The sequence below is a fragment of the Apteryx mantelli genome, chromosome 27, assembly GCF_036417845.1.
Source record: "Apteryx mantelli isolate bAptMan1 chromosome 27, bAptMan1.hap1, whole genome shotgun sequence".
Classification (NCBI taxonomy): Eukaryota; Metazoa; Chordata; class Aves; order Apterygiformes; family Apterygidae; genus Apteryx; species Apteryx mantelli.
This window is the reverse complement of record NC_090004.1, coordinates 4,258,902-4,284,875: the sequence shown is the minus strand read 5'-3', so window position 1 is coordinate 4,284,875 and position 25,974 is coordinate 4,258,902. Positions and strand designations below refer to the sequence as shown.

General features: G+C 62.4%; 3 protein-coding genes across 6 annotated transcripts in view; 1 reads left to right on the top strand and 2 right to left on the bottom strand.

The window, feature by feature from the left end:
• Positions 1 to 1,776: 1,776 nt before the first annotated feature.
• Positions 1,777 to 7,515, bottom strand: CD164L2 (CD164 molecule like 2). Its single transcript, XM_067311461.1, has 6 exons — positions 7,358 to 7,515; positions 5,716 to 5,820; positions 5,044 to 5,121; positions 4,747 to 4,812; positions 3,905 to 4,070; positions 1,777 to 2,322 (listed from the first exon to the last, which is right to left on the bottom strand). Exons 1-6 carry the CDS (start codon positions 7,452 to 7,454, stop codon positions 2,316 to 2,318), a joined length of 519 nt encoding a protein of 172 aa, XP_067167562.1. The 5' UTR covers positions 7,455 to 7,515; the 3' UTR covers positions 1,777 to 2,315.
• Positions 7,516 to 10,564: 3,049 nt separating this feature from the next.
• GPR3 (G protein-coupled receptor 3) lies at positions 10,565 to 11,551 on the top strand. Its single transcript, XM_013954838.2, has one exon. The coding sequence runs from the start codon at positions 10,565 to 10,567 to the stop codon at positions 11,549 to 11,551; it is 987 nt and encodes a 328-aa protein (XP_013810292.1).
• A 7,174-nt stretch (positions 11,552 to 18,725) lies between these two features.
• Positions 18,726 to 25,974, bottom strand: part of WASF2 (WASP family member 2) — a 39,560-nt gene continuing 32,311 nt past the window's right edge. For all 4 annotated transcript variants that reach the window (XM_067311413.1, XM_067311412.1, XM_067311415.1 and 1 more), the window contains 2 exons: positions 23,906 to 24,423; positions 18,726 to 23,423 (listed from right to left, as the gene is read on the bottom strand). In XM_067311413.1, coding sequence (XP_067167514.1) covers positions 23,266 to 23,423; positions 23,906 to 24,423 — 676 coding nt within the window. In that variant the 3' untranslated portion in view covers positions 18,726 to 23,265. The remainder of the gene's footprint in view (positions 23,424 to 23,905; positions 24,424 to 25,974) is intronic.

Genomic DNA, 25,974 nt, shown 5'->3' with positions numbered 1-25,974 from the left:
GGCGTTTCCCCGGGGACAAGGGGCCGTGCGGTCCCACCTGCGTCCCCGCCGCGTCCCCGCCGCCTGGGCGAGGGGCTGGGGAAGGTCCCCGGGGAGACGCAAACTGGGCTGGTGGTGCCTGTCGGGGAGCCGTCCCAGCAGAGCTAAAGGGAGGCGCGGGCTTGGCTGAGACCCAGCTGGCTCCGAAGAAATCCAGTGGGACAGGGAAGCTTTTCCCATCTGGGAAAGGCTCAGGTCTGCAGCCGCGTGTGGGGGACGGGTTCATGCAGCACTCCCGGGCTGGGTGAGCCGTCGCGACGTTGTTCCCATCCCAGGGCCGGGCCAGCTTTGGGGAGGAGGAGGAGGAAGAGGGAACAGCAGGCGCCTGCGGGGACACTGGGGACACCAGTCCCCTGCATGTCTGGGCTTGCTGCTCCACCAGGGATGCGATTTCGGGAAAGGCAGAGCCCGAGGGTCTGGCAGCTGTGAACACCCGGTGCCCGGCCCATCCGCAGCCACCCTGGGCGGAAGGCGCTTCCCTCCTGGCCGTCCCCGCTCCCAGCACCTCGGGGTGCCGGGGCACAGGGAGCCTTGGTGTCACAGGGGCTGAATGCAGCCGCAGGGGTTTTTCCTCCCCCTCGAGCTCCCAGGTCTGTGGGGAGCTGGAAGCCAGGCTGCAGCGCCGTGGGGGCCGGAGGGTTTGGAAACCCACAGCTGGGCAGGTTTTCAAACGTGGCCTGTTTCCAGCTGCGGAAACTTGAGCTCTCTGGAGCAGGACATTAAGGAAGCAAGGAAAGCTCTGAGCACCCACAAAAGCGGCGTGGGCTCCGCTCCCACTTCCAGCACCCCAGACCAGAGCCGGGGCTACAGCCACCACGTCCTTCCCGCGGCCAGCTGGCCCCCGGCCGTGTCCACCGCATCTCCGGGGGGACATGGCCTCTTCCGCGGAGCCGAGTGCTGCTGGCAGCTGCATCCAGCTGGCCCTGCTTTCCCGGCCCTCGGGAGCACCCTCAGCTCCTGGTCCTGCCTCCAGGCCCTGGGCGCCCTCTGCCCTTACCTCGGCTCGGCCCCACGTGCAGGAGCAAAGCGGGTGGCCCCGGCGGGTGCTCGGCCCTTTGGGGCAGGGCGCAGGGCAGGTCAGGGCACAGAGACAGCCGGAGCTGGGAGACGTTTCGTACAGGGGCAGCAAGGAGCTGGGTAAACTGGGGGGGGGGGGAGCAGGGTTGGGATTAGCTGGCTCGGCAGCGGCGAGAGCGGCCGGGCTCACTAGGATCGCTCCGTGCTGCGGGGGCTCAGCGCCGGCTGCACCAGCACCAGCTGGGAGCACTGCACGGAGCGGCGTCGAGCCCGGTGAGGAGCAAAGCTTGCACCGCCGAGGCTTGGCGCGGTGCAGGCAGGGGGTGCGAGCGCACCCCGGCGAAGGCTCCGTCGCGTCTCGCGCGCGCACGGGCTCTCGCCAGCCCCCTGCGCCCTCGCTCCTCGCCCAGGCTGTCGGGATGATGTTGCGTGGGGGCCAGCGAACGAAGCCTCCAAGCTGGGCCTGAGCAAAGCTTTCCAGCCAGGCGGCCCGGGGGAGCCGCCCACGCTCCTCCGGAGCCAAGGAGCCCAGCCCAGCAGTTCCCAAATTCCTCCAGCCTTGGCCCCGCAGCTCCGGCCCGCCTGCTGCAACCTCCCCGGGGTGAGGCAAGGAGCACGGGCCCCGCAGGGACACCACGGGGACGCTCGGGCTCCGCGGGTGAGCCTGGCTTGGGGCTGCCCGCCCCATGGATAACACGACACGGAGACTGGAGATGGGAGGAAAATCCTTTATTGGGTCTTTGCCCGCCCTGCGCCAGCGCCGCCCCGCGGGATGCTCCGGCTCTGCTGCACCCCTCCAGCCTGCTCTGCTCCGACAGAGGCTGCAGGGTGCAACCGCGGTCACGCTGGGTGCAAACACCCAGGGAGCATCGTCACCTTCCGGCAAACAGCGCTCGGGCCTGGGTGACACGTCACCCCCCACCCGTCCCCCCACCCCGGGGGCAGCTGTGCAATTGCCCAGGAGCAGAGCGGACGCTCGGGGCAGGAGAGACGCCGCCGCGGGGCAGTGCCAGCGCCCTGACCGCGGCCGCCCCGCGCCCTCGCCCCGCTGCCAGCCCCCGGCAGGGAAGGGGAGCAGGGGGAGCCCGTCCCCCCCCCCCCCCCCCCCCCCCCGGCGCCGGCAGTGCTTTGCATAGTCGAGGTGCGGGAGGGAGGCGGGCAGGGGTCCGGCGGCCGGGTCGAGACGCTCCTGGCGGGAGGGGGGCAAAGCAGCCGGCAGCGCTGACCTCTTCTCCGCCTGCCCCGGGGGGGCACCGGCCTCAGATCCTAGTGCAGCAGACAGACGAGAGCACCTAGCAGAACGGGCCCGTCGGGGCAGGACGGGCGCAGCGGGGCTGCCCCCCACTCCGCACCCGCCTCGCGCGGCATCGCGGTGCCCGGCCGCGTAGCGATGCCCCGGGGAAGGGGCATCCCTGGGAAACGGCGCGTCGATGGGAGCCACCGTGGGGACGGGACGGGATGGGACGGGACGGGGAGGCTTTCCGCACCCAGGCAGCCCCTCGCGCGCCCCCACCCCAGGCACGTGAACCTCCCCAGGCTCTGACACCCCGTGCAGCGACGCCAGGGCCCGCCGCGGCCGGACGCACAGACACCACCTCGCAGAGTTTAATCGGGGCAGCCCCAGCTACAAGTCTCACCCCACGGCACACAGCACGCATCCCCCCCCCCCCCCAAAACGACACACAGGGGCGCTGGGGACCCCCCAGACCACACAGCAACACAGAGGCACAGCAAAAGCACACAGCGAGGCCCTGGCTCTGCTCCTCCTGCGGGCACGGAGGGGCCGGGGAGGGAAACCTGGGGCAGGGCAGGGCTCCGAGAGGGACCGAGCCGCGGAGCCGGGGGCTCGGAGACGGGAGAGCCGGGGAAGGCGGCAGGATGGTGCTCGGGGCCGGGACTCTGCAGGATGTTAACGCACCCGGGCCGGATGCTTGAGGCAAAGTGCCGAGGGAAAAGCACGTGGCTGCATCCCATGGACCTCGCCGGCGGAGGGAGCAACCCCAAATCTCGCGGCTCCAGGGCGGCAGCAGTGGGTCAGCGGCCGTGCCGAGCGGCCACGCATCAGCTCCATCCCGCCGGGGCTCGGGGCATGGAAAGGGGGGAGGAAAAAAAACGGGGGCACCCCCTTCCTGTCCCCTCCGCAGCTGAGGGTGGCCTTCCACAGGGCAGCTACTCCCAGGAAAACAGCAAACCAGCAGAAACGCCCCCTTCACGCACACCAGGAAAGAGGGAACGAGCCGTTCCCCGCCGAGGAGGGGCGAGGGAAGGGTTCCGCTCTCGGCGCGCAGGGGGCAGCCCCCTCCCCGTCCTCTCGCCAGCACCCAGCACCTACTGGTTGTCCTCTCTGGCAGCGTGCAAGGAAAGAGAGACGGGGCACGGCCCCCCGGACGTTAGACACGGCAAAGCCGCCAGGCGCGTGGGCACCGCGGGCACGACCTGCACAAGCCCCTGCTGGGCTCAGCCTCGGGGGGGGCGGATTTGGGGAACGGGCAGGGGGGGCCGTGCCAGCCGGAGGAGGGAGCCGGCAGCAACACACAGACAAGGAGGCAGAGACTGGCCAGACACCGACAAGGAGAAGGGTTTAATCCTCCGCTTGGAAAGGGAGGAAGAGCCTCTCCATCTCCCCAATCCGATGGGAGAGGATGGACCGGCACAAACAGCCACGGGGGACACACTCAGCTGCAAGACAGGACACGGTGGAGACGCGAGACAGAGCCCCACGCGCCAGGGCTGACCCTGGTTCACGGATTTGAGGGTGGGCTTGGTGCGGGCACACGTCGGTGTCACCCCGGAGCCCCCTCCCCACCCTCCGGCGCGGCCCGGGGGCGGAGGGCAGTGGGAGCCTTACAGCGTTTGGTAGGTGCTGTCCTTGGACTTGATGAACTTGATGATGAAGAAGACCACAGCTTGGACGCTCAGCACCAGCACGATGCCGCCGATGAAGCTGGCCGTGTCGAAACCGGGCGGGTGGAACTCGGGGCTGCCCGTCAACGGGGCGCTGGTGGTGGTGGTCCCTGGAGGGGAGAGAGGACGCGGGGGGTTACAGGGGCTCGGGGGGCAGCCAGCACCCCTGCGGGTCCAATACCCTCCGAGCTGCCCTCTCCAAGGGCCAGGGATGGGGTGAGAGGGTATTTAGGGTCCCCTACAAGCCCGAGTTGATGCAGGGGGGGAAAGGCCGTTTCCCAGCCCCGGGCAGGGATGTTCCCACCGCCGCGCAGGCGGAGCGACGGGCTCAGCCCCCTCTGGCAGCCCGGCCGGAGCGAGCCGGCACGGCGCAGGTGAGGAGCCAGTGGCCATGCAGATAAAGGAGCCCCGCTCGGATCAATAATTCACAGGGCTCCGGGATCCAGTTACTCGTTTTAATTAGCCCAACGCTCTCCAATTCCTGCTTCCTGGAAGAGGCTCTTTCTCCAGGCGCACACGCTTCCTCCCCCTTCTCCGGCTGCCCTGCACCCCCGGCAGCGGGATGCGCTCCCCAGCCAGGACGAGCTTTGGCTGCTGGCAGGTGCCGGCTGCGATTCCCGCGGCTCGTGCAGCCCCCTTGGCACCCAATCGCCCACCCCCACGGCGGACGTGTTTCGATGCAGCCCCGAGCGCGGGGTTCCGCTCAGCCTTCCCGAGGGGAGGGAAGCGCGGAGGGAAGCGCCTCGCCTCGCCCCGTCCCACCCGCCGCCCCCCGCGGCGGCTCACGTGGGGAGCGCGTCGCCGGCTCCTTGCTAGGCGACCGCGGCGGCTCTCCGGTGGGGGATTTCAGTGCTAGAGGTGGCGATGATAGAGGAAGGGGGGGGGGGAAACAACAAAAAAAGGGTTGTTAGGAGATGGGGATTCGCCTCCCCCTGGGAAACCGGCTCGTGCGCGCGGCCGATGGGGCCATGCACCCCGACCGCCCTGCGTTCGGCTGCGGGCTGGATTCCCCCCCGCCGGCTGCAGCATCCCCCTGCCGGGGTCCGGAGGGTCCCCGCGCTGGCGGATGGCGAGCGGGCTCACCTCGACACAGCGCGGTGGTGTTGTAGAGCGCACACGTCTCCTGCACGGCCTCCTCCCTGGGCACGCAGCTCCCTGGCTCTGCGGGAAGAGGGAGCAGCAGTTTCCCCCGGCGCCTCCAGCAAACCAACCCACAGAGATGCCCGGCGCGGCGGGTGCGTCCCTGGCAGCTCGGCACGCGCAGCCTCCGACGGCGTCGAGCCCAGGCCTGCCCTGGATGCACGTCTCCGGCAGTGCCAGCCCTTCCCTCGCCTGCAGACCCACTTGGACCCCGGCACGTGCCAGGCCCCGGCGCCGAGGTGGGCGCATGTCAGCAGGGCTGCGAGCTGGGGCCACCGCGGGAAAGAGCCCCAGCGCCTCCGGCACCAGCGCTCCAGGATCCCTGCCTCCCCGCAGGACCTTGACCGTGGAAAGCGGCTGGGGCTGGGCACCCCGGGCAGGGCCATGTGGTTTCAGGGGGTGCCGAGCTCATTTTGGCAGCTCAATAAAAGAGCGCAGTCTCCGGGCGTCTTGTTCGGCCCAGCACGGCCCGAGCCCAGATCGGAGGCTTTGGATAAGCTCTTCCTCGCCCGGCACTGGGTCCGCGACCGCCTGAGCACAGCGGAGTTGCCTCCGGGTTTCGGCGCCGCAGAGCTGCACGGAGGGAGCCCCGTGGCAGACGGGGCCCGCGCTCACCTGGCCGCTCGGGTGTCCCGCAGCCCGTCCACACGCAGCCCGTGCCGTTGCGGGAGGCAGCGCCCTGGAGGCATTTCTCGCAGGATCCCAGCTCTCTGCACGTGCCTGCAAAAGCCGGAGGACATGTGAGGTCAGGGCATGGCCGGTGTCCGACCCGTCACCCCGCCGGGGAGGCGAGAGGCCAGAGCAGGCCTGGGTTACCCGAGCGTCACCGCACGCCCCGCGCCTCTGCCTCCCGCCCCGATGGGCCGTCCCATGGGGTCCCCCGCTCCCGTTCCCCGCGCGCGATTGCCCCAGCGCCGGCGGTGAGTCACTTGGGCGTTCGCAGTGCCGCTCTTCCCCCACGCACGCACTCATCATTAATTTAAGGCGGTGACTGTGGGCGAGGGAGGCTGCACCGGGCTCCCTGCGGGGAGTCACGGTCCCGGGTCCTCCCGTTGCGCCCAGCTCACACAGGTCCCACGGCTGCGAGTGCATTTAGGGTCCTCCCTCAACCAACCCGTCTCCCAGGCCTCGGGCTGCCCAGGCCAGGCCCGGCTGCAAAAACTCCTCTCGGCTGAAGCGAGAGGCTCTTTCTTTCCTCCAGGTCACCCGTGTCCCAGGGGCAAGAGCAAAGGGGCAGCCGAACTACTGCCTTCATGCACCGAGTGTGATGCTGCGGCACCCATTGCCATGGCTACGGCGTGGTGGGTCCCCGCCTGCCTTCCTCTCTCCAGCATTTAGAGGCCTGCTGGGAACCAATGGGAAAGTAGGACTTTGTTCGCAGGGTTTCAGGCAGGTTTATAATTTAAGTTATTTTTATCGCGGCAGGCACAGGAACAGACGCTTGAGCAGAACGTTGTCAACTCCCGCTCCTGGTATCAGGTGTGGGGAGGGAAAGGAAAATAAATGGGATAAACAGGGCTGGCGGAGGTCAGCCCTGTCCCGCCGGAGCGCCAGGCTCCAGCAGGGAGGCCAGCGGGTACTGTGGGAGCGGAGCGCAGCCGGGAACATGCGTGGGTCTCCAGTGGGCAGCGCGAGAGGTCTGGGCTGGAAATGTCTCCCGTGATGCTTCGGTGCCTTTGAAGCAGCGGGGGGATGGGAGAAGGGGAGCAGAAGAAAGCCCGAGGTTTGCATAATTCATGCTCAGAGTTAAAGCACATCGTCCGGAAGGATCGCAAGCCGGCAGGGCACCGCGCTCTGCGCCCGGCTGAAAGTTTCCGCATGGAAACGAGTCTGGCCCAAAGCACACAACTTCCCCGGCTCTAAAGAGAGGGGGGCAGCTCCTGTGCCCTGCTGTCCCCCACCAGCCAGGGGAGCCCCGCTGCCTCCCACAACCCGCCAGGCCACAGCGAGCTGCCGGGCCCTGCCTGGCTCTGCCCCCAACACAGTGCCCGGCCCAGCTCGATGCCAGCAGGGAGCCAGCACCGGGCCGGGGCTCCCGTCCCCAAAGCTGGGGCTAGCCGAGGAAATCGGGGTGTCCTTGCCTTAGGGTCCCCATTAAACCCCTCCAGGCTGGGGGAGGGGGCAGGATGCAAGGAGATTCTTCCCCCCCCCTAGAAAAAAAGTTAGGCTGCCCTAAAGAAGCAAACTCCCAGCACCCTTCCCCGCCGGGTCCCACGGGGGGGCACCCCCCCGCCGGCGCGGCGCGGCGCGGCCCTACCTGCGCGGGTGGCAGCGGGTCCCTGCGCGCCCGGCAGCGCGCCCGGCAGCGCGCACAGCAGCGCGCACAGCAGCGCCCGGGCGCCCGGCGGGGCCATGGCCCGGCCCGGCCCGGCTCGGTTCGGCTTGGTTCGGCGGGAGGGAGGGAGGGAGGGCGGCGCGGGCTGCGGCGCGCTCGCAGCTCCCGGGAGAGCGGAGCGGAGCGGAGCCGGCGGGCACATGCGCGCCGCGCCGGGCGGGAGGCGGCCCCGGCGGGGGGCGGGCAGCGGCGGCCCCGCCTCGGCCGGGTCCGCCCCGGGGCAGCCCGGCCCCCGCCCCCGGCTCGGCCCCGCTGGGTCCCGGCTGGGCCCCCCCCTCCCGGCCCGCTGCGAGGGGAGAGGGGGGCCCAGGGACTGCGGGCACCGCGCTCCGAGCAGCGCGCACACCGCACACGCACGGCGCAGAGCGCACACGCACCTGCGTGCCCCGTGCACTGCATGCGCGCTGCACGCCTTGCGCGCCTAACACGCGCAGCCCCTCGAACACGCTGTGCGCTGCATGCACGCAGCACACGCTGCACAGCCCGCGTGCTCTGCACGCTGCGTGCACGCTGCACACATGCACTGTACGCCGCACACACGCTGCCCGCTGCGCAGCCTGCCTGCACGCTGCATGCATCGCCCACGCAACACGCTGCACATGCTGCACGCACTGCGCGCTGCTTGCGCACGGCGCACGGCGTGCACCGCACTGCATACGCCTGGCACACCGCGTTCACTGCACTGCACACGCTGCAGGCTGCATGTACAGCCTGCGCACACGCTGCCCATACGCTGCATGTGCATGTGCCCCGCGCACACGTTGCCTGCGCTGCGCACTCACACTCACTGCACACGTGCTGCCAAAACACTGCGCACACACCTCACACACACACGCACACACACACAGCTCTCCCATGGCCCTGCAGCCCCCACGGTGCGCTGTGGCCCTGCTCGGGGGCTACAGGTGAGGATGTCCCTGCGTGGGGACATGGTCCCGCCGGTCCTCTCTGCCCGGGAGGGGGATAGAGCCGGGTCTGCCCTGACCGCTCCCGGGACATAGCCGGAGCCGTCGGAGAGCTCGGGGGGGTCCGGCCAGCTCCAACACGACCCCAACCCGCTGCCCCCAGCACCCGACTGAAGAGAGCTCCGGGGACTGGGGAGCCCCCAGGACCTGCGAGCATCCAGGACCGGGGAGGATCCCTAGGACCGGCCCCCCCCCCCCCCCCCCCAGTCCCGGGGGGCGCAGGCCGCAGGCGGGGCCGCGCCGTCGCGCCGGGGCTTCAGCACTGCGAACAGCTCCCGGCGGCCGCGGGCCGGGCCGGGCCGGGCCGAGCCCCTTCCCGGGCCGCCCCGGCACCGCCACCGCGGGCCCTGCCGCGCCTTGGCCACGGCGGTGCCAGCCCGGTGCCAGCCGGGCCCAACCCGCCCCCTCCCGGCGCGGGGCAGCTTGCCTGAAAGCACTGAAATGCCCTGAAATGCGCCCGCTTCCACCGCGGGCTTCGAGGAACCGGGGCGCAGGGCAGTCCTGGAAGGGTCCCGGGGGGTGGCACACGTCTTCCCCGCTGCGGTTAGGGCTGGCCTTCCCTCCTTCCTCCTCCTCCTCCTGCAGGGAGGAGGGATCCCTGCCAGCCGCCCTTCCCGCAGCCCCGCCGCCCGGGGCGGACTTTCCCGGCTCTCGCCCGACGATGAATTAATTATTCAGGGCCCGCTCGGGAAAGCCGGGCCCCGGGGACCCCTCGCGGAGCTCGGGAAGCAGAGGTCCCCGGTGCCCTCCTGCCCCGAGGGGGGGGGAGGGTTGGCGCTGGGGACAGAGCCCCACCGGCGGCTCAGCCCGGGGGGGGGGGCCGGGAGGAGGCTTTGCAGAACGGGGCTGCAGCCCCCTCCCCAGCCGCGGCGCACCGAGTTGCCGCCCCCAACCCCCTGCACACGGAGCCCCGGAACCGAACCGCCTCTGCAGGGGTGTGTGTGTGGGGGAATCCCCCCTTCCCTCTGCACCGCCGCCCTGCAAGGGCTCCGCAAGGACACAGCGGGGGGCCCGGGCCCCACAGCCCGCCGGGGGAGGGGGGAGGGGGGCAGCGGGCGCGGGTTGCGGTGTGGAGTGGGGGTGTGTGTATGGGGGGGCTGTTTTTATGAATGGGCTGCTCCATCCCCAGCGCGATTACTATGCGGCGCGCGCGCGCCCGCGCTGCCTTGCGGGGCGCTGATTGGCTCCGGCGCGCCATTGACGTCACAGCGGGGCGAGCGGGGCGGGGGGGGGCGGCGGTGAGTCACCCCCGGCCTCCCTCCCCACCACCCCCCCCCGGCGGGGCTCGGTCGCTATAACTCGGCGGCGCCCATGGCAGCGGGCCCCCAGCCCGGGAGCCCAGAGCAGCCCGGCCCGCGGCGCAGCCGCCCGGCAGGTGAGTGCCTGGCACCGGGTGTGGGGGGGGTGGTCAGGGAGGGGGCGACCCTTCCTGGGCATAGAGCAGAGCCATGGGATAGGGGGTGAGGGGCAGCCCCCCCACCCGGAGGGGCTGTGCTGCCTGCCCGCCCCCCCAGAAAGGGCAGCCCCCGGTCAGGGGATGCACCGCAGGGCTGGGAAGGCGCCTCTGCCTCCGCTGAGCTGTGGGTGCTGGAGAGGTGCCGGCTTGGCCTGGGCTCTGCCCGCCCCCTCCCCTCTTCACCTGCTGCTTTTTATCCCCGTAACTTTTCCGCTGAAGTCCTCAGGTGGGCGGTGAGCTGCCGAGAGCCGCTGCAGGAGGGTGGCAGGGCCGGTCCCGCTCTGGAGTATTTATCCGTCAAAATTGTGCAATGCACAACCCCTCCCGCTGGGCAGCTCCAGGGTAGCGGATGCAGGCAGGAGCGAATAGGCTGAGCAGCTTTTCCTTTATGTTTTTTTCTTTTCTTTCTTCTTTTTTTTTTTGCTTGTGAAAGAAGAAAAACAAAACACCTTGTCCAGAAAATATCCCCTCTCAGAGCAAACAGCGAGCATGCTGTAAACATATGGAGGTGAAACCAACTCTGCTCCTGCCCAGCTCGTGGAGGAAGCCCAGGGGAGGCAGGTGCACAGCGCTGTCCTCAGCTCAGCGGTGCCAGGGCGGGCCAGGGACTTGCTGCTCTGTGACAGTTCAGGCAGGTCCCTGCTGTGGACAGCAGGTGCTCAGAGGGATGCTCTTGCTTTCCACTCCTGCAGATTGGCCTCCGGCAGCATGATGGAGGAAGGGCCCCACAACTCCACTGGAGGCCAGCAAGGCTGGTTCGCAGCCAGGAACGGGAGTGGCAGCTCCTTGGACCTGGAGTCTGTGGTGCGACCTGTTGCCTTGAACCCATGGGATGTTGCCCTCTGCATCTCAGGAACCATCATCTCCTGCGAGAACGCCATCGTGGTGGTGGTCATCTTCTACACCCCGGCTTTCCGGGCTCCTATGTTCCTCCTCATCGGCAGCTTGGCCACAGCCGATCTCCTGGCTGGCTTGGGGCTGATCCTGCATTTTGCCTTTGTCTACTTCATCCCGTCGGAGTCAGTCAGCCTGCTCACGGTGGGGCTCCTGGTCACCTCCTTCACGGCCAGTGTCAGCAGCTTGCTGACAATCACCATTGACCGCTACCTGTCTCTCTACAACGCCCTGACCTACTACTCGGAGAGGACGGTCACCAGGACTTACATCATGTTGATCCTGACCTGGGGAGCCTCCATCTGCTATGGGCTCCTGCCCATCATGGGCTGGAACTGCCTGAAGGACCACTCCACTTGCAGCATCGTGAAGCCGCTGATGAAGAACCACCTCATCATCCTCTCCGTCTCCTTCTTCATGGTCTTTGCAGTGATGCTCCAGCTCTATGTGCAGATCTGCAAGATCGTGTGCCGGCACGCCCACCAGATCGCCGTGCAGAGACACTTCCTGGCCAGCTCCCACTACGTCACCACCCGAAAAGGCATCGCCACCTTGGCCATCATCCTGGGCACCTTCGCCTCGTGCTGGCTGCCCTTTGCCATTTACTGTCTCCTGGGGGATTACAGCTACCCGGCCCTCTACACATACATGACCCTTCTCCCTGCCACCTACAACTCCATGATCAACCCGGTTATTTATGCCTTCAGAAACCAAGAGATCCAGAAAGTCCTGTGGACTGTGTGCTGTGGGTGCTTCTCTTCCACGATGCCTTTCCGGTCCAGGTCCCCCAGTGATGTCTAGCACGTCACCCCCCCCCCCCCCCGAACCTGTTTGCACATGTTTCGCTCATTGATTTTTGTTGGTGTATTTTCTTTTCTATTTTGTGTCGTCCCCCCGCCCCCCCAACCAGAGGCACTTTGCAAGAGCTCTCTAAAATGAGCAGCTCTTCCCAGCCCTGTCCTTTTGTGCACAATATCTTTTTTCCTCTATTTTTCCACTTTCTGAATTTACAGAAGAAAAACATATTTTTAAATCCATAATATAATATATATTTATGTGTGCATGAGAGAGGGGGAGGGAGGGAGATCCTCATATTTTCTTTGAAAATATTTATGATGCATTATTTTTTTAAGGGGGATTGATACCAGAACCGTTCGCTCCTCTCTGCTTTTTTACAGCCTTGTTATTTACCTCAAATATATATATATTTTGTACATTTACAGGGGGAGGGGGGGAAAAAAACCCATCGCTTCCCAGAGAAGGAGGGACTCAAATCCACCTCCCCCTTCTCCCAGCTGTCCATGTATTTTTTTTTTATTATTTTTATTTTATTTACTCTCCCTTCTCCATGCCCAGCTTTTTCCCCACGGCTGTCCCAGCTCTGGGACTTGCTGCCCTCTAGTGCTCACTGGTCTGGGGGAGGAGATGCTGCTGGAGACCCTGCACCCCCAAACCCTGGTGGCTCGGGGTTGCCGGCACAGGAACGAAGCTGGGGGGGCAGCAGGGCAGAGCCGCTTCCCACCCTGGCGTGCTCGGAGCGGCCTCCCACATCCTGGGAAAAGTGTTTCCTCACACTGGAATCGGCGTTGTATGTTTTGGGGTGGGGGAGAGGGATGCGAAGAGGCGCTTTGGGGCGGTGACGGCTGGGAAAGCCCGGCTGCGGCGCTGCACGGCGCGCGAGCTCTCGGGGTGGCTGCTGGGTCTCGTTTACAACCGCGGCGAGGGGGAATAAAAGTGATTTGTGATACGACCTGCGGCTGTGCGGTCCTGGGGGGGGCAGGGTGTCTCCTCCCCGCGGTGGCGCAGGGGAGCGGGCGGGTGCCCAGGGCAGGTCGAGGCCCCCCGGCGTCGCCCCGAGTCCAGCGAAGGGCCTTTTCCTTGGCTCCTTTCCTTGCGCCCGGTTAAGAAATCCTAAGCGACAGCCTCCCCCCCCCCCCCCCCAAAACCCATCACATCCTGTTAGCAGGATGTTTTTCCCTGGGGAAGGAGCACAGAGGGGCCGGGGGCCTCCTCGTCCTCATCCCAAACCTCCCAGCCGTGCACAGCGCCGGGGAAGGCCGGGTGAACGGCAGCAGCGGTAATCGGGGTGGCTCGTCCCCGGGGCTCAGCCCCGACACCCCCCTGCTCCGCTCCCCTCCCCAGCTCAGGGAGCAGCAGGGTCCTTGCAGGCGCTGGAGTATCCACGACCCAACACGGGTGGCTGCGGCCGAGCCGCGGGCTGGGAAGGGGCCTTGGTGCTCCGCCGGCGTGGCCCCGCATGGCCAGAGGTGGCAGGAGGGAGGGCGACGCCGGGCCCCCGAGCCCTGCCATCACTCGGGGTGGCAGCCCGGAGCGTTGTTGCTCTTCCCGGCGAAGGAAACGGAGATTTCCTTCCTCTTCTCAGCCCTCGCAGGACTCGGGCGAGCCGAGCGCCGGGGAAGGCTTGGAGCAGCCGCGACGGGGCTGGCGGAAGAGGCCAAACCACCCTGCGGAGCCCCAGGGCTCCTGCTCTCTCTGCCTCCGGGCTGGGCTCAGCACCGGGACGGGGTTGGGGTTTGGGGGCTGCCTCCTCCCTGCCGCAGCTGAGCCGGGGGCGAAGGAGCAGAGCCGGGGGGGTCCAAGGTGCCCTGCTCCCCCTCCTCCTCGGGGGATCCACTCCAGCGGAGAAAAACCACGCGGTTCCCAGTTTTGGTTTATTCAGGGGCAGTTTATACCTGCTTGTTCTTACGTCGACGCTGCACCGCAGCTTAAGCAGCTTTTTCCTCCGCCGTGCTCGCCCTGCTGCTGTCTTTAGAGGGAGCAAGAGCAGCCCCTTCGCTTCCCCGCACCGGGCAAACGCTGCCTGGTGCCTCCCAAAGCAGGGCCTGCCAGTCCTGCTTGCTCGCCGGGGTCCCCGGTCTCCTGCCCCGGGGGTGACGCCGCGGTTGGCAGCAGGGCTCGCGGGTGCCCGGCGCCCATCTCCGGCCCGGCTGCACTGGGCACGGCTGCGGGGCCGGCAGCACCGGCACAGCGGTGCCCCAGCTCCTGGCAGGGCTTCCCCGGAGCCGAGGAGCTTCCCAAATTCATCTCACGGAGGGGGCGCGTGCGTGCGTGCGTGCGTTATATAAGGCTCGTAAAGCCGGGAGCGAACCTGCAGCGACAGCAGAGCTATCTGCAGCTACGAGGCCGCTGCGATCCGGCCCTGTCGCCCCACGCGGGGCTGCGGGGCTGCCCACCACCAGCCGTTGCGGCCCTTCAGCCCATGCGCCCGACACGCGATGGACGGGCCCTCGGAGAGCGCGTCACCCCCCGCGAGCCCTGGTGGCCACGAGATGCTGGCTCATGCTGGTGACAGCCTGTCTGCAGCCTGCCAGGCTCCGGCTCTCGCTGTCTCCCGTCTGCCTCGGGCTGTGTGTTGCATCCCAGCAATCCCAACCCCCTCCCGTGCCCTCTGCCCCGTCCTGTCACACTGGTACCTGGCCGGCGAGAAACTGCAACTCTCCCGGCTGGGGAACGAGACCTCTGTGTCCTGCCTGCAGCCGACGGCCCTCCACCGCAGGACACGCGGCGCCGGGGCGCAAAACCCCCAGGTGAACACGGGGCCGGAGGAAGCGGCGGCCCTGACCCCACCGGCACCTCCACGGTGTTTGCTTTCCCAGGATGCAAACAAGCAAGGCCGGAGCTGTTCCCAGAGCTGTTCCAGGCCTTCAGGTGCCGGAGCAGGCAGTACCGAGCGGCGAGATAAACAGCCGGTGGCAAGGACCAGCCTGTTCCCTTTTTCAAGGGGAAAAAAAAAAAAGCAGCAGAAAGCGGAGGTATATAAAAAAAAAAAAAGTCGAATTCAGCCGGGAAGGCGCCCGGGCGCTGAGCAGCCGCCCCCACGCTGCGGGTGGGCTGGCAGGGCTTCTGCAGCGGCTCGGGGCTGGGGACAGGGGGGGATGACCAAGGGCCCAGCCTCGGGGTCGGAAAATAAGACTCGGGAGCAGGCACTGAGACGTGGGCACACGTGAAACCGTCACCAGCTGCTGGCGCACATCTGGGCAGGGCGCGGGGCTCCCGGCTGGGCCGCAGGGCGCGCTAAGCCAAGGGCGGCACCTCGGCTCCAACGATGCTCCCTGCCCTGCGGCGCACCAAAGCCCAGAGCCGATCCCGCAGGCTTCCCATGACAAGGCGGCTTCAGGCTCCCGCTGGAGCCCGGCCCGGCCGGTATCGCTCCCTGGGGCCACGGTGGTGCCGGGCGCCCGGCTCCGCTTCCCGGGGCACCAGGCGGAAGGCAGGGGGCTCCCCGACGGGCGGCTTGCGGGGCTGTCCCTGCCCTCCACCAGCCCCGTCGTGGTCCCGCCAGGGGCTCCGGGCACGCGGGGAGCAGGGGGGCTCGGCTCCGGCCCCTCGCGCCTCACCGGGAGCAAGGACGCCGGGCGCCAGCGCTCGCAGTAACCATGGCAAAGCCAGGGCCGGTCCCCGCTAGGTGAGAGACTTCGCTTAGCAACCCGCTAACGAGGCTCAGCTCAAACCCTGGCGGGCGCCGAAAACCAGGCACTTCGCCGGCTCGGAGAAGGGAGGGAGAGAGGGAGGGAGGTTCCCGCTACCCCCAAACCTCACCAGCCCCCTGAAACCCGACTGACCTGCCCACGATGGAGCCGAAAGCTGCTGGTTGCCCCCGCCGCCTCGCTGGGATGCGGGGATGGGAGAAGGGGCCGTCGCGGCTCCAGGTGATTTATCTGCTGCCGGGACTCTTGCAGCCCTGGCGGGAGCGCGGCCCCCGAGATGGGAACGCCAGGCCGCCATGAGGGTTAAGCAGCTCTCGTTGCTGGTCTGGCTTAAATTTAAATGAGAAACCTCAGCCCTGGCTGGGGGGATTTTGTTTCCTTGGAAGCCGGAGCAGGCAGGAAACGAGCACACCAGGGCCCGCTCGGCGAGCGCCTGCCCGACTGCCGAAGGCAGCGGCCTCGGCGGGAGGCATTTCCCCATGGCGCCCGCGGGGCCGGAACGGCAGGGATCGCCCCGAGCCAGCAGCAGCGTCACGGCAGGGGAGCGGCGGCTCCGCTCGCGCCGACCACGGCCGCGTGCACGAAGCGGCTGCCCGTGGGCACGCGCAGCCCCGCCGCGGCGGCAGGACGCAAAGCAAGGCTTGTGCTAGCACCCAGCAGCTTCCCGCTTTGTTTCTGCGGCAGCGGAGGCAGAAGGTGACTTTACCCCGGGAGCTCCGGGCTGGCCGGCGGGCGCAGGGAGCCCGGCGGGCGCAGGGAGCCCGGCGGCAGCGTGCCGGGTCCAGGCTCCGGGCGCTGGTGCGGCGCTGGGGCCCGGGGGGCTGCGCTGCGGGGAGGGGGCCGCCGCTTTGTCTGAGCGGCCCAGCCCGGGCCTGGAGAGGGCGATTAGGAGCGTAACTTGGCCCTCAGCGCAGCGCGAGCTTGGCACCGGCTGCCTCGAGCCCTCGGCGTGCAGGCGCTGGCCTTTGTGGAAGCGGCTGAGCCCAGCGCAGAGCTGCTGCCCTGCCAGACTGCAGAAACTTGAGCTCCAAATACATAATTCCTCTGGCACCCCGTGGTTATTTGCGAGCTGCTGTGAGCAGATGGAAGAGTTACAGATAAAGCCATCCGCAGCACGGGAGCCGATTGCCTTCCCCACACAACCGCGTAGGCAACAGCAAAGGGGGAAGGAGAAAAGAGGAGGGGAAAAAAAAAAAAAAGGAGAGAGAAAAACCACACACATGGAAAGAGATGGAGAGGGAAGGAGTCAGCCATTTCTACAGGGGCTGAGCTGCCATCTCGGCACACCTACGTGCGAGAAGCGGGGACTCTCGGCTGGCAGCGGGCGCTTCCCGGGGACTTGGAAGAGGGTAGTGCTCTCCCACCGCCCGTGGATGCTTGGCTAAGGCAGGCAGCCCGAGGAGGGGGTGACATTGGCAGCGCGGAGCGCCGCCACACACTGGGAGAGCAGGCTGCTAACGCTGATCGGAGCTGGCAGCGCCTGCACTCGCTTTGGTCCCAGAGGGGGAATTAAGGGAGAGAAGCTGACGTCAGTGGTGGAAAGGACACGCAGCCCACTCGTCCAAGGCAGCCGGCAGCATCTTCTGGGTGTTGCTAACACCACCTTGAAGGAGAAAATTAAATGGGTCTTTGGAGACGGGGGCTCCTGCGAAGCCGGAGCCCAGACAGCTGTGACCCAGCACCGACTCCATGGGAAGAGACAGACACGCGGACACATCAAACGCCCTGGACAAGGCCGGAGTGCCAAGGCTCAGGCAGAGCCTGAGAGACTCCCCCAGCTGCAAGCAGCTCTGCTGTAGGAAATTGCTGCTCACGGAAAGGGCTCGGGGTCTGAGAGCACCAGCACGCAATTAATCTCCTTGCTGGGTTTCTCCTCCCCGCGCTGAGCCAAGCGCCAGCCCAAGGAGCGGCAGCTGATGGGAGACTGTTCGGTCTCCAGCACCAGCGGCAGCAGCAGCTCTCCCCATGGCCCCCGCAGAGGCGGGGTGTGAAATGCGGTGCCCTGCCATCTCCCCGCTGCCTGCCCGCGCGCCGCACGGCGCCTGCGGCACGACGCGGCCCAGCCAGGACAAACCCCGCAGCACCACGCCAGCTGCCCCCGAAGGATGAGTCACGCTGCTCCAGCCCACACGCGGAGCGACCTGCCGCAGCGCGGGAAGCACGGGGCCGTCCTTCCCGGCGCAGGTACGGCGCTACCCGCGCAGGCGAGCTGATCTGCCCGCAAGGCAGATCCGGGACTGAGATTTCCCCTGTCTTGGGGTGGATTTGTGCATGTTCAGTAAGCAGCGAGACAGTAGCTGGGATATAAAGATGAGCTCACACACCGCCAGCTACGGGAGAGACAAAAAGACAATTCACAGAGCTGGCTCACAAGGACTCGCACCCCAAAAGCACAGGGCCACACGCTAGCTTGTGCCCCAAAAAGCAGGGGCAGCGTTAGCCCCAGCTACAGGCAAACACGTTCAGCCAAGCAAGCTACAGCCGCTCTCCCATCTCAGAGCAAGGCAAGCCGAGGGGGCCAGGCTGCTCCTGCTGTATCCGAGATGGAGCCAACAGCTGGGACATTCAGCATTACTGAGCTTGAAAGCCCAAGAGATGCCTCCCCTTCCCCTGCCCTCCGTGCCCCACCACTAGTAAAGGGGTTTCTTGCTCTGAAGCTGGCAAAGGCAGTTAATCTAATGAGGTTTTGCAGCCAGGGACTCCTGTCAGCCAAGAAAAGGCACAGTACTGCAGCACAAGCGCACGGGTGTCTCCTAGAAGCCAGGGGAATGTGGCCAGCAAGGCTTGCAGCAAAGGCAGAACCAAGGAGCAGAGACAGATGCTTTTGGGGCTCTACAGCAATAGTCAAGAAATACGTCCATGCCCCAGGCTCGCAGACAAGGTCCAGACAACACACCTGATGACAGGGGACAGGGCCACCACCCATCACCGCTCTAACCGCAAAAGGGATCGTGACAACCTAAATGGAAGCAAATCAGAGCCAGCCCCCTCCCACCCCAGCTACAGCCGCTCCGCTCTCGCATTTTGCATGGCAGGAAGAGCACGCAGAGGAGGCGGGTAGCTCCTCCTGGATAGCGTTTCCTTGGCACGGTTCCCCATTGCAGGCAGTGCTAACTACCACCATCGATAATCCTCAACTCGCCCTGGCGGTGGCTGCGTTTTGGTGCTGGAAGAGATTTCCGCATGGATGGCATCTGCGAGGCAGCTTGGGACCCGCTGCTTTTCTTCACCTCTCTGCCCAGACACCTGCGCGAGGCTCCTGCTGACAGGACAAAGCCTTGGAGCCCTCGAAACTCCCGGTGTGGCCGGTCTCCTCAAATTACAGCCCAGCAGCCCTGCGAGAGGCACTACGGGACACTCAGGTTAGAAGGTACAAGCTGCTCACGCAACACAACACGCCTGGGCAGGGGAACTTCTAACCAGACAAGTCACAGCAGCCCCTCCACCCCGGATCAGCCGCTCTCAGCGTGCTAAGGAAAGCGCCGTGGCTCCCCGTACATGCCCGGAGTAACACACATGGGCACCGATTGGATAGAAAGGTTTTATCAAGTTTAAGTTTACAGTTTTAAAAAAGGTTTAAAAGTTTTTTTTACATGTACATTACAAAAAATTGCAGTTGGGATCTTCATCCAGGGGAGACTGAGCCGATTATAAAAAAAAAAGCAGCAGGAAAGCCTGGCTTACACAGCAACCGACAGAGAAAAATACAGACAGACATTACAAGGGAAAACAAGATAGCAAGAGTCTGCGTCTAGATGCACAGGTACAGACCGGGCTCCGCTCCACCGAAGGCAGCGGCTTTATTCCTGGTGCATCCGTGTGCACAAGGAGGCAGAGTCTGGCCATCTGTGTTGATTTTGCAGGGGTAAAGAAAGAAAAAAAAACAACCAAACAAGTCATCGACCTCAGTGCCAGTGTCTGTGGTCGCTACAGTATTTTGCTCGTGAGGTTTTAGCAGAGTTTCACTGCTGAAACTCCTTTGGTCTGAAAGTGAGTAACCCCCTGCACCCTGAGAGAGTCCGTCCGACCCCACCACCCTTCCGACCCCGCAGCGGCGCTGGGTCCTTCGAGGGCACTTTCCGTCTCTTCTCCCACCTTATCCTCTCTGGTCAGCATTAAACCCCTAAGTTACAAGTGGAATAATTGCTCTTATAAATATATTTATATCATATAGGAAAATAAGGCACTTCGGGAGGGTTACAGCTTGGCTAATTCTATGACATTCTAGTCGGGAAGAGAAATGGGTTAGTTTCTGAAATGAATTAAAATGTTAATACAGCAATAAAAAAAATGGATCCACTTCCCACCTGAAGGCTTTGTTAAAAAAAAAAAAAAGTGGGAAAAAAAAGCACCCCTTAAAAACTAACAGCAATGAAACCTGACCCAGGGCAGCTGTGAGCAGGGCTGCAAAGGATCCTGCGCCTGCCCCACGCCAGGCTCGGCACAGCCAGCTCCCGGCCCCAGAGCCCGTCAAGGGCAGGTACTTTCAGAAGAGGCATGTTAAATAAGTTCACGGACTGAAAATATCCTTTCCCTGAAATGACACTCTGCACAGTTTCTCCGCCATCTGGGACCTCCGGCAGCCCCTTCCCTCGATCCGGTCTGGTGCTCTGGGTCTGATAAGGAGAGGAGAAACCAGTGAAGGTCACCGACTGCAGACGAGGCTCCAGGCTGAGCCCGGGGAGCCGGGACGAGGCTTTCCCTGCGAGCGCGGGAAGGAGGGGCGGCGGGGGAGAGGCTGCCGGGAGCCGCAGCCGAGCGCTGCGGGCGAGGACACCGGGAGAATGTTTAACCAGGAGCACGAGGGCCAGGAAGGAGAGGCAACGGCGACCTGCCCCAGCACGCCGCGCGCGGGGAGGGAAGGAGCACGCCCCGAGCGCGCGGCAAGTGGCTCCGGTACAGGCAAAATGGCTGCTGCGGCTCCGTGTCGCCACGCGGACCCGGGTCCGGACTGAAATGGAAAGAGAGGGGCTACCCCGGGCAGCCAGAGAGAGGGGAAAAGCCCAGCTTCCAGCCCCCTCTTTTGGCTCTGTGAAATGCCGGAGGCTCCCCCACCGTGCCATTCAACTGGAACGTACCCAAGAGCCTTGCACAGAGAGGGAGGAAGGAATAAGCTAACACACTGAACGACAACGATGGCAGGGGAGTCCAGCACATGCCCTTGGCCTACATGGAGCAGCAGCCCTGCCGTTAGAGCACAGCTGTTTTGTCTTGCAAAGGTTGTTTTTGGCACCTCTCCTCTTCCCCTACTGGTTTAAGAAATATTCAGCTTACTTGGTGGCCCAATGCTCTGCAATTTTGCAATGATACTCACAGACTGCCACTCTACCAGAGTTGTTTCTCAGGAGCCCCCAAGCTAGGCTCATACCGCTTTTTTTGACATCAAAGGAGATCAAACCCTCCCCCACCCATCCACAGCCCCTCTGCATAGGATCCAGCAGCTTTGATTCTCACCTTGGGATGCAAGTCTGAAAGCACACGGTGATTGCGGCAGGCTTGCACGGACAAAGCAGCGTTCCTCCTGCTGCCAGGAGGGCCGTGCAAGCAGGCGAGCCAGTCGGAGGACTGGACTCCACCCACGGCCATGCCGATCGCCCACACAGCACAGTTGTGCAACAGGCAGCGCGTGGGGTAACCATGTCCCTTCCACCCCGAGGCATGGCCCAGCCTGACGGACCATCCATCTGGGTCACAGAGAATATGGCACTTTTCTGAATTTCACATGACAGGAACGCTCGCTCCCCTTTCACAACCAGGGCCAAGTCTAGTTAAGGCAATTTAAAATTAACCCAGGTCTGGCATTTGTGAGCTCCTCACTTCCCTGTGTGATAATGCTGTCATCCTGGGTTAGCTTAAAGGTCTGTTACCCCCAGAACCTGTCTCCAAGAGAAGCAAGAGGAGGATGCTCACAGAAAGAGCAGAACAGAGCCAGTGATTCTCCTCTGGCCCCCCTTACCCAGCTTCCAGCAATAATCAGTTTGCATTTCCAAATCCCTCCAATGCACGATGGCTCACTGGCACTCGAGGGTTTTGTTCCCTCTTCCAGAACCTGGAACTAATATTGCTCAGATGTTCCCAGAGCATCAGGATGCCTCCCTGTCTATGCCCTTTGCATCCTGCCTACCAGCTCATTTGCTGACAAAATATAATGGTGTAGAGGTCCAGAAAATCTCTCCTGATGATGCTCAGGGTCAAACTGGATCTCAGCTCGATCCACCCTCCAGAAGAGTCCATCCTCCAGGCCATTATCTGCTCTGTCAAAGACTAAAAACAGCCCAACACACACACACACACACACGAAATCAGTAAGAACTCAACCGCGCAAACCAAAACCATCAATCAAACCCCAAGAAGGATTTTCAGCAACCTGGCAGCCTCGGGCTGGACCTGGCATTCCAGGTATCAGCAACATCAATTAGTGAGGCACACCAGAGAGGAACGAACAGGCACAAGTTGGCAAAATACTTAACAATAAAAAAGGCAAAGCAGTTGGAGAGTTGGTCGTAATGGGACATATTGCTGGTCCCATCCCACAATAGCTGGACCCGTGATCTCCAAAAGACTTTGGAACTGCTTTCTTGCATCATACTGAGATAGTTAGTCAAGTCCACATTAAAATATGAAAAGCACATCTGTAGCATTGGGGAATTTTTATCTAGGCTTCCAGGATATGCTAAAATTCTATGTAAGGTAATATAAAACAGCAATAAAACCTAGGTCAGCTAGCTCAAATTCCCCATTTTCTCCCCCTGCCAGTACTGTATCTGTAGTGAGCAACCCAGGAATCTGTAGGGTTAGCTAGGAGAAGAAATGTTTTCTTAAAATTAACTAATGAACTATAATAACAAAACAATGGGAAACACATAATGTAGGTTAGGCCTGCTGTAACTGATGGGCAACTCAGTTCACACACAAGATGTTTTTAGGCACAAACACTCCTCTTCTTAGGTGGAAGAGAGGAGGCAGCAAGGGCAATACCAGCATTTTCTGTTGCTGCTCAAGTCCCTGTGTAAAGGGCAGTCACCCCACCAGAAAAGCACCTCTCTCCAAACTGATCACAGCACTGCCCTGAATAGGCCAAAGAGACCCCAAGGCATTTCAGTCCCAGCTGTAGGTTCACCTGTAACCATCATCCTGATCCAGTGCCTGGTGTTCAGAGAACCCCTCCCCACCCAATCTCTCTGCTTTTGGCACTTCCCCCCCCGCGCACTGCCAGCATGGACTGGAGAAATCAGCTAAGCCGAGTTTTGCCACTGCTCAGCACTGACCACACAGAGCGCTCCCAGCTGGGCTCTGCTCACCCAGCAGCAGGAAGCCAAGCAACAGTTCTGCCTGGGCTTTGCATCCCTTTGTCCAAGTCCCCTCTGGCAGACTTGGAGAAGCAGTCCAGGAGATTGGAGGAAGGTAAAGGCAGCTTTTAAAAGCCACTCCTCACATTGCACCCAATGCATGCTCTAGTCCCAGAGTGCATCCAGCGCAGGGTAGTCTGGGAATACTGGGGGTTCAAGGGGGAGAGAACTGTGCGCTATTGCTAAAAACTGATCGTTTGACTGTGGGATGCAGCAGAGAACAGACATTTAAAGCCCATTTTCTTGCAGCACTACCAGCATTCGCTGGGAAAGAAGAGCCAATTAGATCTACTGTATGCTGTTGCAATGAGAAAACTAGCTGAAAATGTCCTTCATCTGAAAGGCCATGTGGCCACAACAGGATCATCCATCTTTACTTTAAAAAACCCTCAGGATAGAGGGGTTTTATGTGCTCTGCCTGGTGGATTGAGAATCTGGAGGTTTAGCTCTCTTAAATAAGCAACTGTTACACACCCTCCAGCTAAAACTCAGCACCGTCATCCTCAGTGTCCATGAGGAAGCTTTTCAGAAAGGTAGAGCACAAAGTCCTGCCAAAGCTGGAGGGGAAGGGAGAGGGGAGATATGCTGGTGCTTGTCTGAAAACCCTTGGCACATCTTTGGTTACAGGATGAAAAAGGAAGACGTGGAAGGTTTGGCCACCTGGTTCTTTAAGAAGGTGTTAACCCAGGAGGGAAGGGGGGGGAAGATGGGACCGTCGTTAATCCGACCATTCGTCCTCATCGAACTCTGAAGAGTCGTCCTCAGAGTCGCTGTACTCTACAGCGATGCGGCGTGACAGAATCGTTGCCACGTCATTGCCCACAACGTCCCGCTTCTCCTGTTCCCGCTGCTCCTCCACCTTGCGGAGTTGGAAGCCTGTTAGGAAGAAGGCAACGGAGGAGGATCACTCAAGGCTTTGGTCACACTGAAATCTCAAAGCAGCCATCCCTTCAACGCAGTCCTCTAAGCAAGACAGCCTGTCCTCTGCCAGTGAATGTTGGACACGCAGTGGGATAACACTGGAGGCGAATGACAGCCAGAGCAGGCAGGGGGGCAGGCAGAATGGGAAATGAACCATTTCCACGCTCTTCCGAGGGATTACAGCACTGCCATTCAGCCCACTTGCAAACTTGGACTGCACCAATTCTGGCATGACCAAAGGCACAGACAGAGGGATAAAACCTAGTGAGGCCGTCATCAGGGTGGGCAGACCAGGAGAGCCCACAAGGGATAGGTCCCAAGCAGCAGGGTAGCGAGAGCACTGCCTGCAATACAGCTCCCAAGTGCTCTCATGCTGGGTACTGTGGGGTCTCCCAGAGGCAAAGGAGAAAAATGGCTTTGAAACAAAGCTAACTCACCTTGACGAATAGCTGAAAGCAAATCACTCCTGGCATCACTAACTGCAGGCAGGGACGACTTGGGCTTGGAGGTGGAGGTATCTGAGGGTAGAGGAGGTGCTGGGGGACCGTCCAGGCTGGAAGTCAGAGGCGGTGGGCCAGGAGGAGGCGGCGGTGGAGGGGGAGGTGGCGCACTCCCACTGCCTGGCTGGGGCAGCGGAAGTGGGAGCACACTCGCATATTCAACCGCTGGAGGGGGCGGTGGTGGCGGCGGGGCAGCAAACTCGGGGTGGGGAGGGAAGGAGGGGGGTGAGGGTGGTGGTGGGGTTCCCGGGGACGGGAAGCCCATGGGAGGTGGTGGAAGGGGACTGGTTTCCATCAATGGTGGTGGTGGAGGTGGTGCCGGCGGGGGAGCAAAGCCCGGTCTGGCACCAGAGGGAGATCCAATTGGAGGAGCTGGTGGCGGGTGACTCGGGCTAACCAGGCTGGATCTTTTGGTCCCTCCAGGGCCAGAACCTCTTTGGTTGTCTACTGGATAGCTGTTGTAAGGGAGGCGGTGCGGGGGGGGGGGAAGAGAGAGAGAGAAATACGGCTGTTAGCTGTGAGACCCAATTTGATTGATACAATCTCAATTTTAATGCAGATCATATGTGTTTGTTGCAGTCCAGACAAAAAACAACTTCCAGCTTTAACTGCTGTTTTCCTGAAACCTCACTCCCTGGTTTCAGTTCTCCCATGGTGTTTCTTTTGGCCAACACCTTCAGAACAAAGGGAAGCTTCTGGGGATGGCAAAAATGCTATTATCTGTCCCATCTCCCAGGCTGACAAGGATATGAGCCATCTCACCTCTCCTCAAGAGGCCAGGCATCACATCTGAGCTCAGAGCAGCCTCTTGGCTTAAGAGTTCCTGCAGCAATTTAAGCCACTACCCCTCCACGCTTGAGGTCAGACTTATGACACGCCAAGCAGAGATGTCTACCATAAATCGCACAAGGACTAGTGGTTTTATCAGGAGAACATATGCTCTCAACACCTGCTAGGAACAGATCTCCTCACTGGATTCCACAGCTTAGAACTGGAGCGTAGAAACCACGTCTCATAGCTTGCCGTAGGGATCGAAGAGAAAGACACGGAGACCCAATGTGTGCTTAAAGAAAACACTGATTCATGAGTGACTGAATCTCCCATTTATAGGAGCTGTTTCATAGCAGAAAACACTACTGCCCAGAAGATACTGTTATATCCTACGGACATGTAAAGGAAGCCCTAAATTGACATCTCCTTGCACTGTAAAACAGCAAAGTAAGGTACACTTGCCACAAAAATGTCACAAATTTTAACAGCGCATAGTGCTGATCCAAGACAGACTATTGGAGATCAAATCTAGATCCCAGGTTTCTTTAAAAACAAACCACCAAAACAAAACCAGAGACGGGAGATCTCTGTGGCTAGGCAGAGATCTAAGCAACTGCAGAAGGCAGCGTAAGCCTCATCTGAAAGCTCATCTCTGCTCTGCCCTAGAGGAGCACACTGCAAAATGGAGAGCTCGGTCTCTTTGACACATCAGAAAAGCCTTTTCTACAGCATTGCTGCCTTTGGATGAGATGGAGACAAGCTAACGCAGACCTGTCTATCAGACATGCTTCCTCTTGTTCCTCTTTATTCTGTTTTACTGTCTTTTTTTTTTCTCCCTTTTTTTTTCCCCTCCTCTTTCCTCTCCTTAGGAAAAAAATAAAGCTACTCTCTTGTTTTGACCTTTGTGTTTTGAGCCAGTGCTGGACCACAATCCCTATCTCTAAAGTTGGCTAGAAGTCACCATTTCATCCTATATGGAGCAGCTGCTCCAAACTCACACTGAAGTCTCTGAAAAGTCAGTTGTATGCTCAAGTCCTTTAAATTTAACTACATCTTCAGCATCCACATTTGCTGAAATCACAGGGCAAATGGCAACCACGAAAGAAACAAGCAAAAAAAGCTGTTCTTTGCAGAGCTCTACCAGGAACACAAGTCTACACACTCTAAAACTACTGTATTGGAAAAGAGGGACTAGTCAAACTCATGCAATGGAGCCAGACCATTAAACAGGACTC

Excerpts from the sequence above, each read along its gene's own strand:
- CD164L2 (XM_067311461.1), bottom strand. The coding sequence starts at position 7,454 with ATGGCCCCGCCGGGCGCCCGGGCGCTGCTGTGCGCGCTGCTGTGCGCG. Across the intron at positions 5,821-7,357 it reads ACCCGCTGCCACCCGCGCAG|GCACGTGCAGAGAGCTGGGA; the intron begins GTAGGGCCGCGC and ends CGGCTTTTGCAG. Across the intron at positions 5,122-5,715 it reads CGGGACACCCGAGCGGCCAG|AGCCAGGGAGCTGCGTGCCC; the intron begins GTGAGCGCGGGC and ends CTCTTCCCGCAG.
- GPR3 (XM_013954838.2), top strand. The coding sequence starts at position 10,565 with ATGATGGAGGAAGGGCCCCACAACTCCACTGGAGGCCAGCAAGGCTGG.